The following is a 13151-nucleotide window of genomic DNA, read 5'->3' on the forward strand; positions in this document are numbered from 1 at the left end:
TTGCCCCCGCCTCCCGTGCTTGGCTGGGCGGATTAGATTCTCTCTGATGTTCTGCCGCTGCTTTTCTTCCTGACGTTTTTTTCTCACGCTTTTTCCTGGTTTTATGTTGAATTGTAAGAAACAGGCTAGCTGTAGACAATAACTGCAAAAATCTGTTTAGGCTTTGCTGACACGTATATGTGTGGTAGTATTCTTAGCTTCGTTTTCTTTAGAGATGCTTCGACTTTACGGTGGGGGTTCTTTTATTCTTTTCCTCTCTACATTTTGGGGAAAGCCTGTCGCTCATGAGGGTCCCCCTGTACTCTTTTCAAGTTGAGATCCTAGTGTTTCTACTGGTAGGAAAAATAGACCTGTCCTTGTTCTCCGTGGTCAGACCCCCCCCGAGTCATCTCAAGTAGTAGGTATTGTCTTCTGGGCCAAGCCTAGAAGAGTAGATGGCTGGCACTTAGGGCCTCCCGCTTCAGGGACTGAAAGCTGAAAGGCTTGGTTGGGTGTGGGCGGGAGAGGGCATGACTGACAAGGTCCCCAGCTCCCTCCCCCAGAAATACAGTAAAACCTGCAAATTCAGTAGGCAGGCCGGAGGCCCTGCAAACTCGGGTGATGCAATAGCTCACTTCTGTGGCTGAGAAGGCAGCTGCTTCGTTAGTCCGCAGCTTCCCTGCCGCAGGACCAGTTCTCAGTGTGGGTTGACCTTGAAATTTACTTCTGGTTTTTGTAATGTCTCTCCTTTACCCCCACTAGATAAACTGAAATGCACCAAAGAGGAACACCTCTGTACACAAAGGATGCTGGACCAGACTCTGCTTGACCTGAATGAGATGTAGAGCACCCCAGTCCCGCCCTGCCGCTGCTCCTCCCCCTGACCCCAACTCCGCCTGAGGCCAGCCTGCTCGAAGCTGACCTCTACACCGAGGGCTGATCTTTAACTGGAAGGCTGCTTTCTCCTTTTCCTGCCTCCCACCCCCACCCCTGTGTCTTTTTCGCCAAACTGTCTCTGCCTCTCCCCAGAGATTCCGGTAGGGCTGGAGGCCCCTTACCTGTGGGAGCAACATTTAAGGGAATGCGAGCACAATGCAAAATGTCTTTAAAAGCATGTCGTGATGTACACATTTTGTAATTACCTTTTTTGTTGTCAGTGTAGCAGCCATTTGTAAAACATTCCAAGTAATTCCACAGCTCCGAAGCAGCAGTTTAATCCCTTTCTCATTTTTAGAAGGTAATTTTTCACCCTGATGCATATTGTCCTCTCTGTAGAGCAGGGGAAGGTGTGGGCCTGCCTTACAGAGAGCCAAACAGAGCCCAGAGAAAGACTCCACTCTGGGGAGCCTCAGTGCTTTGTACAGAGTACCAGCCAAACCAGAAAGGTGATGCCAGGAGTTAGCCAAAAAAATAAAAAAAAAAAAGCGGGTGAGCGGGGGTGCTGTTCAAGTTTTCAGCTTTAAGGTATCTTTGGGCAATTTTATTCTTTTTTTTTTTTCATCTGAAGTGACCAAATTAAAAAGGTGAGACCTCTGTCTGAGAACAGATCCTTGTCCCATCTCTACCCCATGCCTTCCCAACGGCTCAGAGAATGGATCATGTGCCCCTTACGTTGAGGTGACCAAATATTTGCTTTCCTGCCTCCTTGAAAGAAAGAAAAGAAAATTATGTTTTTGCCACTGATTTAGCCATATGAAACTCATCTCATCACCCTTTTCTGGGTCTGAAGCTGCTGTCTCTTAGAAGTGCCATCTCATTGTGCTTTGTATCAGTTAGTGCTGGAGAAATCTTGAATAGCTTATGTACAAAACTTTTTAAATTTTATATTATTTTGAAACTTTGCTTTGGAGTTGGAGCACACCGGCTGCCCCACCTGGCCGAGAGAGCTCTTTGCAGGCTGTGGTCTGGCAGTGTGCTGATCTTTAAAAGTCCCTTTCCCTCCCCAGTACCCCCTTTTTGGCGAGGTTTCTGTGAGGTCTGTTTGGTGCGCATTCTGCAGCTTATTGGCTTAAAATGTCCTCTCCTTGGTGTGGTCCCTTTGGGGGCCGATTGGGAGAGAGAGAAACCAATAGTGCAACTGTTTTGATACTGGAAATTGAAGTGTCTTTTTAAAATAAAGAACCAGTTCCTCCAACTCTCAGACCTACTTGACTTATTTACTAATTCAAATGTGCTTTCTCCACAGGAACTGAGGTTCGGGTTACAAATCAGATCTTCGTGGGTGGTAGCAACAGGATTTACCGTAGAGCTCACACTTTGGACCACAATTGGGTTCAAAACTCAGCTCTGAGATTTCTAGGTGTATGTTCTGATATAAATCATGTCGTTTCATCATCTGTAAAATAAAGACAATGTATTATCACATAAATGTAAAGATTAGAAATAATATTCACGTGCCAGGCCTTTTATAGGTTACTTAACACTAGCATCTTTGGGGTGAGCTATATGTTTTTCTTTACAACTGTATTAGTTCTTATAAGCCATGGATTTCTTAGGCTCTGTGCTCCTACACCCCAACAATATATGACACCGATCGCATATTCTTATATGTGTGCTTTTAGTAAACTGCCCTGAGAGAGACTTCGAGCTGATATTCTGTCGGATAGTTGGAGAAAAATTAACAAGACACACTCTCAGTATTTGCTTAGAGACGGGCAGTGTGCGTGGATAGCTTTCAAAGCTGCTTTTGAGACGCCAATGCCTGGTATTTCCTGCACTCTGGCCATGAGGCTGGACGTGAATCTGACATCCTAGTAAAAATGACACGGCTCCATTGACAACGTCCAGCTGTTTATACTCGAAACTGGAAAAGTTTCCCATTTATAGGCCGAATGGAAACGCCTGCAAAAAATTTTGGCGGGGTGGGGTCGGGTGCCCAACAACGAGGTAGCAGCGGAGAAATCAGACAAATTAAGATTGTTTTCTTTTGACGTCTCTGCTTGATTTTTTCTATTAAGATCTACCATCCAGTATTTAAGCGGGCATCTGAGTTTGTGCCCAAGGTTTCCATAGCGTCGGCTTGCGGGAGCGCGTCGGAAAGAAATTCCCACAATTCCGAGCCGGGAGGCCCCGCCTCCTGATGACGTTCCGCCCGCGGATTGGCTGGCGTTGGGCCGGGGGCGCGGCCGTGACCGAGCGGGAACCGGAGCCCAGCGGTCGCCATGGCGGGCGCCGGGGTCCCGGGGCCTCGAGGCTCCCCGCCGATTCCGTGCCTCTCTCTACACCGCCTGTCACTGCTGCTTCTGGTTTCGCTCGGGACCCTGGCCAACAAGCTGAACGTGCCGCAGGTGTTGCTGCCCTACGGCCGGGAGCCGGGCCGGGTGCCCTTCCTGCTGGAGGCACAGCGGGGCTGCTACACTTGGTGAGGGTGGCGGGTCGCGGGCGTGCACCCCCACAGCACCCAGTCGGGGTAGGGGGGCTCGCCCAACGTAAGACGCCCCAGAAATGCTTGCGGTCCCTCGGTGTGCAGGGAGGAGGGTGGGAGTGGAGTGGCCAGGCCTTCCGATGTGGCGCGTCCTCGTGCGGGAGGTCTTCAGGTCATGTGTGGGGCCTTGTGTGAGAAATGCCCAGGATGTGACGTTGTGTGTGTGCGTTGGGACGGGTGGGCACAGTGGGAGCAGCTCTCAGGGTCCAGGGAGCCCTGTGTTGGAGCCTCGGGTGTCGGGGCTGCCCAATGTGGGGAACTTCCGATGTCAACAGTTAGGGCTACAGGAAGTTCGCCCGGTCGGAGGAAATTTATCTAGGAGCAGAGGGGCTTGGGGTGTGAGGGCCCCACTAATAAAATAAGGTGAGGTTTTTGGTGGGAAAGGGTCTCAAAACCTAACTTAACCAAGCACTTTGCATATATTGACTCAATTTTTACAATCTTGGGAGGTGAGTACTGTTACTCCCATTTTACAGATGAGGCCCAGGGAGCTGAGGCCCAGAGGCCATGAAGTATATAAACTTGTAAGATGAGCAGATTAATTTTGGGTGGAGATGAGATCTTCCTGTAATTTATATGTTTCCCCCCTTAAATGAACTGCCCTCTTGAAGTGTGAGACGAGGGGTACTCGTTCTGGGGGATGACTCTGTGACTGAGGATGGAAAGACGTGTTTTCCAGTGTGAGAGGACCCAGCTATAGGCTGTGTGGTTACGTAAGGTGTGTGGGCTCCAAGGTATCAGAGGGTTCATCCCGAATGGAGTAGACTACCGTCTCCTAAGAGCAGCACTAAGGTTTGTTCAGAGTGTAAGCAGTTCACCCCCATTTTACGAGGAAGTATAAGAGAATCTTATAAGATGACCCAATGCTAAAGGCATTCCATCTGTCCAAAAATATCGATGATTTTTTTCTGAGGTGGATGCACACCTCATAATTTAGGCAACTTTTCTAATGTCAGCAGCCCAGTTTCTAGGATTGAAGGAAACTCATTCCGCAGACTATGAGAAAGCCACGTCTCCCATTATTGGAAACACATCGATCCTGTTTTTACATAGGGAAGAATGTAACAATCTAATCTTAAATATTGAGGGAGGCATGTAATACTTCTGTAACTTTGCACAGGGGAATATTGGAAAAAGGTTCTGATCAGTCTTTCTCACTTAAATCTTGTGTCCCTAAGTAACGTTTCTACTTTAAAAAGTGTCATTTAAATACACCTGGTAGTCTGTAACATGGACAAACCAAAATTAATTTAAACTCAACTTACTCTTATTTCATACTCTTGAGCGTTTTATTCTGGCAGGCACTCCACCCATCATGATGCGGTAACTGTGGAGCCTTTGTATGAAAATGGCACCTTATGTTCGCGGAAAGCTCTGCTCATTGCTGAATCTACCCAACCTGTACGCCTCAGCAGTATTATTCTTGCTCGAGAGATAAGTATGTTGAGAGAAAACACACTATGTAAAAGTGAAATAATTGTGACATCCTATTCTGTGACTTTGTGTGTGTGTGTGTGTGTGTGTGTAACCCACAGCTGGCATGATGCCTGATACAGAGTGGAAACTAGTTGTTTGAACTGATGAAGAAAAGAAGGCGTTATTTATCAGAACTAGCTTAGGTGTTCAGATCTGAGATTAGTCTTGAGTGAGGCAAAAGGCGGTCGTATAAAGACTAGCACTTCCCAAGGTGTGGCCTGTGTCATCAGCATCACCTGGGAGCTTGTTAGGAATGTAAATTCTCAGGCCCCAACTCAGTTCTGCTGTGCCAGAGCCTCTGGGGTGGGCCCCAGGCAAGCTCTGGGTGATTCTCATGCATACTGAAGTCTGGGGAGTACTGACCACACTGGTCTGTTTTAGAGCGGAGCAGCTCAAGAAATGCTCTTTGTATCCAAAATCAGAGCAGGGCTCTTTGTGTCCCTGTGTTTCTGGCACTTCAGTGCCATATTGATAGGCCAGAGATATCTGTATGGTTTTTAAATATTTTTTTCTAATTTTTTTTTAAATGCCTACAGCACCTGGTCTTCCCCTAGAAGCCAAATGGCTGAGGAGACAGGGTGGGACTGGTGTTCTCCCATCCAAGTACTAACCAGGCCCAACCCTGCTTAGCTTCCAAGATCTGACGAGATCAGGCACGTTCAGGGTGGCATGGCCATACTGGTTTTTAAATATTTTGATAAATGATATCTCTATAGTATGATATTAATGAGAAATTTGAGATTTTTGGTATATCATATTTCACATAATTGAAGATGCCATCCATTGTAAAGCTATTTTTTATGTACCTTTAGAAAAATACTGACAAATTATGCTTTTCTTCATTTAGAATTTTTACTTTGTACTTACTGAAGAATTCTTTGACTTAATTAGATGATTCTTTTTATTATGCATCGCCCCGTGCGTAATAAAAAGGAAAGTACAAACAAAATAATCCGGTTAAGATGTTCCTGAAACTCCCTTAACATTTCTGCCTCATCCGAATCACTTTTTGATTGGAATCATCAACTTCTGCGTTTATTCCCACAACATCTTCCTCTGCGCCAGCGAATCTGTTTGTGATGCAGCATTTCTTAAAAGACTCCATTAAAAACAAAAACTCCTAAAACCTCTAAGTGTCGGACTCTTCACTTGGCTCCGCAGTGATATAGAGCTGACCTGTATTTGTCTCCAGCACTGGAAGGGCTCCTGGCACATGAGTCCCACCCTGTCCCCTCAGCCGTTTGGCTTCTAGGGGATAAAAAAGTGTTTCACCCTTGTTTACTAATATTTCCCTGCCCAGCCATGTCCTCAAGGAGTCCCGGTTCTTTTTGATGGAGAAAGTAGTTAAGAACCAAGATCGCGGGGGCGGGGTTGGTATTGTGCTCGTTGCTCCTGGAGTGCCACTGCTCCTAAGGCCCTCTCAGCACGCCGTGCTAGGAGACACGTGAATGTATACTGACCCACGTGTACACACATTCATATTTATTTCCATCTAGCTACGTATATATTAAAAGAAATGAGCTCGTACTGGTTCCTTTGGTTCTGATCTTGCATCACAGTGAGAAAACTGACTCATCACCTACAACATATTTACTTATTTGTTGAACCCTAGTATAAATATAATGTGGTTTCTGTATAATTAATTCAATTTTTATGTTTCTTGTGAAAGAAAGTATAGCTTTTACTGCAATAGCATATTTCGATGCTCCTTAGCCTTATTTGAGGGGCATTTACATGTATCATCTGATTAACATAATCCCTTCATTTAAAAAATCCATAAAAGCAGATCCACAGCTAGGGACAGAGTTTACCCGTGATGTTTATTAGTACTTTTGGATATTGTAGTGGTAGTTACTTTGCTTTTTTGTTTCTTGAAGATGAAGCTAAAACTTAAGCATAGTTGCAACAGCACAGGGGGCGGCTGTGTAGACAGCTTTCTAATACATGGCAGGTGTGATGAGGGGCATACTGTTAAAAGACAGTGCAAAACAATTTTCATTTTATTCTGTACCGTTTCAGTCTGTGTTTATGAATTCCATTATGGCCGTACTGACTGGAACTCTGGATCTAATACATGGTTCCCAGGCTTTTATCTCATGAAAAATAGAGAAATTTTTCGGCAGGACTGACACACGGCTGCTACCATTTTATTTTCCTAAATATAGTTTTAAAAATCTATTCCCATAACTTAATACAAGGAAAAACATTTTAACACTTCAAAACTAAGAATGTAAGAATAAAGTATATTCTATTAAAGTGAACAAATTTAATTATTTGCTATCTTAAAATTATTTTTCTCATTTTTTTCGTGGATGAATGAAAACAGCATTATAGCTCAGTGTCTGGGAGCCACTGGTCTGATGTCTCTTATTGTAAGCAGAAGTTCTTTTATTTGGTCATTATGCTGTTTTCTTCCCCAGGTAGAAAACAGCCACTCCAGCCTTTGTTTCCTAACGTTTAGAATAAGCTTTGAGATATTTAATAGATTCATGGCCTGTTGAATTAAACTCTCAGTTTTTGGGTTCGTCGTAGTGACCGACCATGAACTGCGCTGTGATGTTAGGGTCGACGTGATAAACAGCATCGAGATTGTGTCTCGGACGCGAGAACTCTACGTAGATGATGCGCCCCTGGAATTGATGGTGAGGGCGCTGGATGCCGAAGGTAAAGAACCGGGGGCTTCCACAGCCTTGGGGAGGCACAGTGGGCGCCTGGCGCTTCGTCCGCGCAGACCGCAGCTTGAGAGATAGGACTGGATTGGAGAGAACGTTTGTTTTCTCACACGAAGCTCACGTACATGCGGGATTAATAATTCTGAGTGTAGTTCAGTGCGTTAGCTGATACTTTCATAAAAACTTCCTGCTATTTTTATTTATTTATTATTGTTATGCCTACGATACCTGCTCTTCCTGGGTGGACTCCCATCCAAGTACTAACCAGGCCCAACCCTGCTTAGCATCCGAGATCAGACATCGGGCTTGTTCAGGGTGGCGTGGCCGTAGACCATGGACCGTGGCTCCGTGGGGCGTGAACCCAGGACTTCCTGCGTGTAAAGCAGACGTGCTAACCGCTACACTATAGAATCACAGCCATCCTGCTATTTTTAATTGTCAGTTATCGCATAAGTTTTCTTAAATACCTAAATTCTGTCACTTAGCTTCTGCTGATGGTCAGCAATTAAGAACATTTTTTGGAACTTGTTGCTAGCTCTGTTTTGATCAGTCTACTCTCTATAAGCTAGGAGAATGAAATGTAAACCTGTGAAAAGGTTTTATGGTTTTATCTTTCTTGAGCCTGATTTTATATTGGTTTTAATATACTATGCTAATGTTATAATGTGACATTGAAAAAATGTAAACTTATTGCCTCTTTCTAAGCTATTTAGGAAAGAGTAATTTTTTAAATCTGAAAAGTGAACGTATTAGAAATATTGCAGAATCTCATTTTTATAAAAATTTTTGTTGAAGGGACCAGGGGTTAGGGATGGCTGTCAACCCTGCGGCCAACTATAAGCTGGCCTTTATGAAGAAACAGAAGAAGTGGCATAATTTTGTCAACCAGAAGTTGATCAGCTTGAGTCCTCTTTTCTTTCAGAAAGCTCGTGTAGCAATAACACTTACCTTGTTTCTGTAGGGATCTCCTCGGTACGTGTGTTCTAATTCATTAATGAGTGCTTCTGTCTGTTAATGAAAGAGGCCTAAAACTAATTTTCTGCTTAGGTTTTTCTTTCTCACTAAAAGTACCCGAGTGTTTTGAGCGCGAGTCTGTCCTGTCCGCTTTTGGCTTACCCTACAGGAAATACTTTCAGCAGTTTGGCGGGGATGATGTTTGAGTGGAGCGTCGCCCAGGATAACGAATCATTAAGAGAAGAACTGTCTGGCAAAATCAGGTAACCTCGAAACCAAACATAGACCATCTGACTTTGAAAGCGACATCTGCCTTTGTGGCACACTGAACAGCAGCCACTTGTGTGGGCTTTGATAATCCCGCTGTCTGGACTTTTTTGGAACCGATCAGTTAACCAGGGGGAAGTGTCTTCGACAGAGTAAGGATACAGGATGTAGTGTGGTGTGGACGTAGGTACCTTTATGATAGTTTACTCTGAGCCACCGCAAAGGAGAGTGTGAACTGAGGACTGTGCAGTCTGAGTCGGGCGCATCTTTTGGCCGTTTTGTTGCTAGAATACCATGAGTGGAAAATAGTATGAAATTTTGTCTTCAGTACCAGGAAATAGCCCTCGGACAATCCAGCTTTTAGTTCCACGGCGCTTTTAGCCAGAAGCACATTAAATACTTTTCTATCTAGTCCTTGCGGAAAATACGTTTTAAAACTTTTGACACTCACTCTGTAGACATTTGAAGAGACCGTTTAAAGTCGCTTAGGGCCTGATTATTTGAATCAAGTATCTACTAGAAACAAACCTTATGTTATCTCTTTAGGATTCTAAAATACTCTGAAGCAGAATATTCTCCTCCAGCGTATATAACCGAGATGGAAAAAGACGAGAAACAGGGAGATATAATTTTGGTGTCTGGGATTAGAACTGGTGCCGCTATTGTAAAAGTTCGGATTTATGAACCATTCTATAAGGTAAAAGTTTGTGCCGTAAACTTTCACTTAATAGTCTTGCCTACAGAAAATAAAGTTTCTTACGTTTGTTTACCTGTAGTAGAAGCCCTCAAACACGATGCGATTTGGGCCAGTAGTTGGTTGTTTAATTGAAAAAGTCATTTGAAGTCGGTAAACATAAAAAAAAAACTTATCTTCCTTAAATATGTTATTACCTAATTACAAGTACAGATACAACGGGCGTTTTCTGTTAAAACACATAACTGCGTCTTATTCACCAATCCTTTGCTGTAGGTCCAGTCCTTTCTGTGATTTTGAGTTCACTGGTTAGAAATATACGAACTCTTTCTGGCATAAATGACAGTCTCTCTTTTTCTTTTCATTTTTCATTTCGTTTTATAGTCAAGGAAAAATTAGACACATATGAAACAGTTTGAGTACAGAATTCTGTATTTTTCAAGGATCCCCCCCTCAATCTTTTGCATTTCTCACCTACACCTATTTTGGTATCAGCACATTATTAGCAGCTTGACTTTAACTTCTTTTCAAAACATTTAATTTTTTTGTAGAAACAGTAGCTCTCTTTTTGCATTCATGGTTTCTGTTTTCATGTAATTATAATTAAAAGCGCAACTGGCATAAATAGGCTTGAGAAAAACATATGTCTTTTGGTAAGAATTTAATGCAAGTGGCGAGAACACAGGTGTACTGACGTCCTGGAGAGCAGCCTGCTAACGTTGCGTTGGGCTCGCCTTCGCAAGCATCAGCGTGTGCGGCAGGGGGCAGAGTGACCTGATCTGGAAGGTCCACTCATTGGAGGGTGGTCAAAAGAACTTCGGCCATCTTGCCTTGCCTCCTTTCGGCTTCCTTGCCTTTTTCTTTACCTGCTCTTCTCCTCTAGAAGACTTGTCATTTTCCTTTCTTAGTTCGAGTGCCTTAGAAAGTGACTTAGAAAGTTAAAATAGTATTAAGATTCATGATCACTTCTTAAGGCTAACCGAAATTATGATTGTGGTTAGGAAAACATTTTTTAATTTTTATAAAATATTTTAAAATAAACTTACAAGAAGTAAACTTTTACCAAGGAAGGTGGCTTTGGGGGTTATGCCTCAAGTTTAGAAACTTTGTTTTTTTTCCTTCCTTTTTCAGAAAGTGGCAGCAGCATTGATACGTCTGCTCGTTTTGGAGAATATATTTCTTATACCATCCCATGATATTTATCTCTTAGTAGGAGCCTATATTAAATACCGAGTTGCAAAAATGGTTCAGGGAAGGGTGACAGGTAAGGCGATTAATCTTTTCCTAAGACTGACATTTCCCACATCCTTACTGTTGACAGCAAGAGAAGCACCTCTACGTCGTGTATGCAAAATTCTTGTTTCGGTGTTTTTAGATTGCGTGGTGAGGTAGTCCTAGATTGCTGTGCTAGAGCGAATACTGGACACATGGTCCCCACATCTTTAACAGAGCAGACGCTGCAGCGTGGCTGCTCAGCTTCAGTGACCTTGGGCAGCTGACTTCTCTATTAAAACAATAACCAAAAACTTTCTAGCTTTTCTAGGACAATTAAAAAAAAACTTTACCTGGAGGGACTCGAACGATCTTTGCAAAAATTGTTTCTTGAGAAACTCAGTTCATTAACTGAAAATTTAATACTCTGTTGATCCCCAAAGTCTCACTGAGCTTGTAAAGTGTGCGTAGGCTCCGGTAGGGTTAACCCTTTCCTGACGTGCCCAGTGGGGTTCCTGCTGCTACCCTCAGGTCACTGGTCTGTAAGAAGAAAGCAATAGCCTCAGTACACCGGTGTAGTGCCCGCCCACCCCCCACCCCCCACAATGGCTCCATGTGGAAATTCACTATAGTGGGAAGGAGGTTGGGCCCACTTCCGGATTTTCTCACCATCCAACCCCACCGCTGTCTGTTGGAATGGCTGCTCTCGTCACGTTTATGTGTCTTCTGTGTGTTTCAGAGGTGGCGTTTCCCCTGGAACATTATACACTGGAGTTGCAAGACCACAGAGTTGCATATAATGAGTCTCCTTCTGGGCAAGTGGCCGTACTGAATGAGGAAACAGCGATGGTGACTGCCGTCCAGCTGGGCCAAACGAATCTTATCTTTGTCCATAAAAGTATCCTTTTCACGTTTTAGCTGCCAACCTACCTTTCCCTGAGCACGCTAGACAGGCTCCTTGGTAAAATAATTTGTCGAATGATTATAATACTGCTACACTTGTTTTCGGTGGGTTTTATTTTTTAACAAAGGACTGTAAATTATTGTCAAAAAGTGGTAGAGAAAAGAGTAGTTGGAACTTAGGATCTGTTGAGTTTAGTGCTTATTTGCAGCCACGGTCATTTAGAATCGGGAGACCGGGGTAGACATGTTGGAGGAATACGTGAGAACTTTATTAATTCGTTCTTTCCTATTTTCACGTGAATAATTGAGAAAAGATGGCATTGTCTGCCATAGATGCTTGATTAATAGTTGTTAAATTGTGTTGAGAGTAGTTTTTTAAAATTCACTAAACCCGCTCTGTAAGGATTGATTAAGCTCTCATAGTCGATGGAAACAACAGAACGAAGATTTAAATTCTCAGAAGATTGAAACATTTGGATTCCATTTCTCAGTGTTCAATTTTGAAATGTTTCCTATTTTTTAATACTTTAATCTGAAAGAAGTTAATTTATTCAGCAAGTTTTATTTTCCTACTATACACCCAACACCATTCCAAGCCGTGGGGGTACAGGCCACTCTTTCCCTCAGGAGTAGGGACACCTTGTCTGATAAGGTGGCGTCGGGGCAACGAGTCCTTCAGGTACCCGGATGCGAGGGCTCCAGGAAGAGGAAACAGGACCCGCAAAGGTCTGAAGCAGGACCCAGTCCGGCATGTTTAAAGGGGCGCAAGGAAGACCCAGGCCGGAGTGCAGGGACTCGGAGGAGTCGGAGGGGGACCAGGGCAGGGGAGGGCGTAGGCTATGCAGGGCCCAGTGGCTGGAAAGGTATTGTGTTTTTTCCAGAATTGTGTTAATTAGCCATTTATTATTATGTGTCTAAAACGTATTAAAGGAGGGTTTTGGTCCAAAGTGATTTGTTCTCTAGTCATTTAAAGGTGCCTAGGACATTTGTCAACAAATACAATAGTACCTACAAAATAAGTCATTTAATATTTATTGAGCCCCAACTATGTGTCGGGCACGTCTCTAAATCCCCAGGGCAGATCGACATGGTTATTTTTTTTTTATCTTTTTTTTTTTTTTAAGTTCTCAGTTCATATTTATTTATAATTGAAATCCATTATATTTATTTCTGTCTTGAGGACATGGCTGGTGCCTGGTCATGGTTTGTTCTGGCACCAGGCTTAGGGTGGCTGGCGGTCCTGCCCACAGACACGGGTAATATAAGAGAAGGAGCGGTTTAAGGGAAAAGAAAATGAGTTTAGTTTTTCACGTGAACTTGAAGTCCTTGTGAGAGAGACATCCAAGCAGACGTTTTTACTCCAGAACTGGAGGAGTAAAATTCAGGGCGAAGACAGTTACCAGTTTGCAAGTTACCAGTTTATAGCTAGGTGGTGTCGAAGCTGCTGTGGACGGTCACCTCGGGAGACGGTGCGGAGCGGGAAGGAGAAGAGGGCCGGAGACCGCTGGCGCGTGCCCGCTCGAAGGTCCCCGTGGAAGAAGAGGGGCCCGGAAAGGACGCCAGAAAGAAT

General features: G+C 43.9%; 2 protein-coding genes and 1 pseudogene across 2 annotated transcripts in view; 2 read left to right on the forward strand and 1 right to left on the reverse strand.

Moving 5' to 3' along the window:
• The window catches only part of TPM3 (tropomyosin 3), a 24622-nt gene extending 23219 nt beyond the window's left edge, over positions 1–1403 (forward strand). Inside the window, exon 8 of the mRNA XM_023534313.1 lies at positions 668–1403. Coding sequence (XP_023390081.1) covers positions 668–824 — 157 coding nt within the window. The 3' untranslated portion in view covers positions 825–1403. The remainder of the gene's footprint in view (positions 1–667) is intronic.
• An 858-nt stretch (positions 1404–2261) lies between these two features.
• The window catches only part of NUP210L (nucleoporin 210 like), a 49321-nt gene continuing 38431 nt past the window's right edge, over positions 2262–13151 (forward strand). Inside the window, exons 1-7 of the mRNA XM_023534314.1 lie at positions 2262–3340; positions 4705–4841; positions 7412–7543; positions 8675–8768; positions 9319–9469; positions 10598–10730; positions 11418–11576. Coding sequence (XP_023390082.1) covers positions 3141–3340; positions 4705–4841; positions 7412–7543; positions 8675–8768; positions 9319–9469; positions 10598–10730; positions 11418–11576 — 1006 coding nt within the window. The 5' untranslated portion in view covers positions 2262–3140. The remainder of the gene's footprint in view (positions 3341–4704; positions 4842–7411; positions 7544–8674; positions 8769–9318; positions 9470–10597; positions 10731–11417; positions 11577–13151) is intronic.
• On the reverse strand, positions 7768–7883 carry LOC111743892 (annotated as a pseudogene).

The sequence above is a fragment of the Pteropus vampyrus genome, unplaced genomic scaffold (assembly GCF_000151845.1).
Source record: "Pteropus vampyrus isolate Shadow unplaced genomic scaffold, Pvam_2.0 Scaffold124, whole genome shotgun sequence".
Taxonomy (NCBI): domain Eukaryota; kingdom Metazoa; phylum Chordata; class Mammalia; order Chiroptera; family Pteropodidae; genus Pteropus; species Pteropus vampyrus.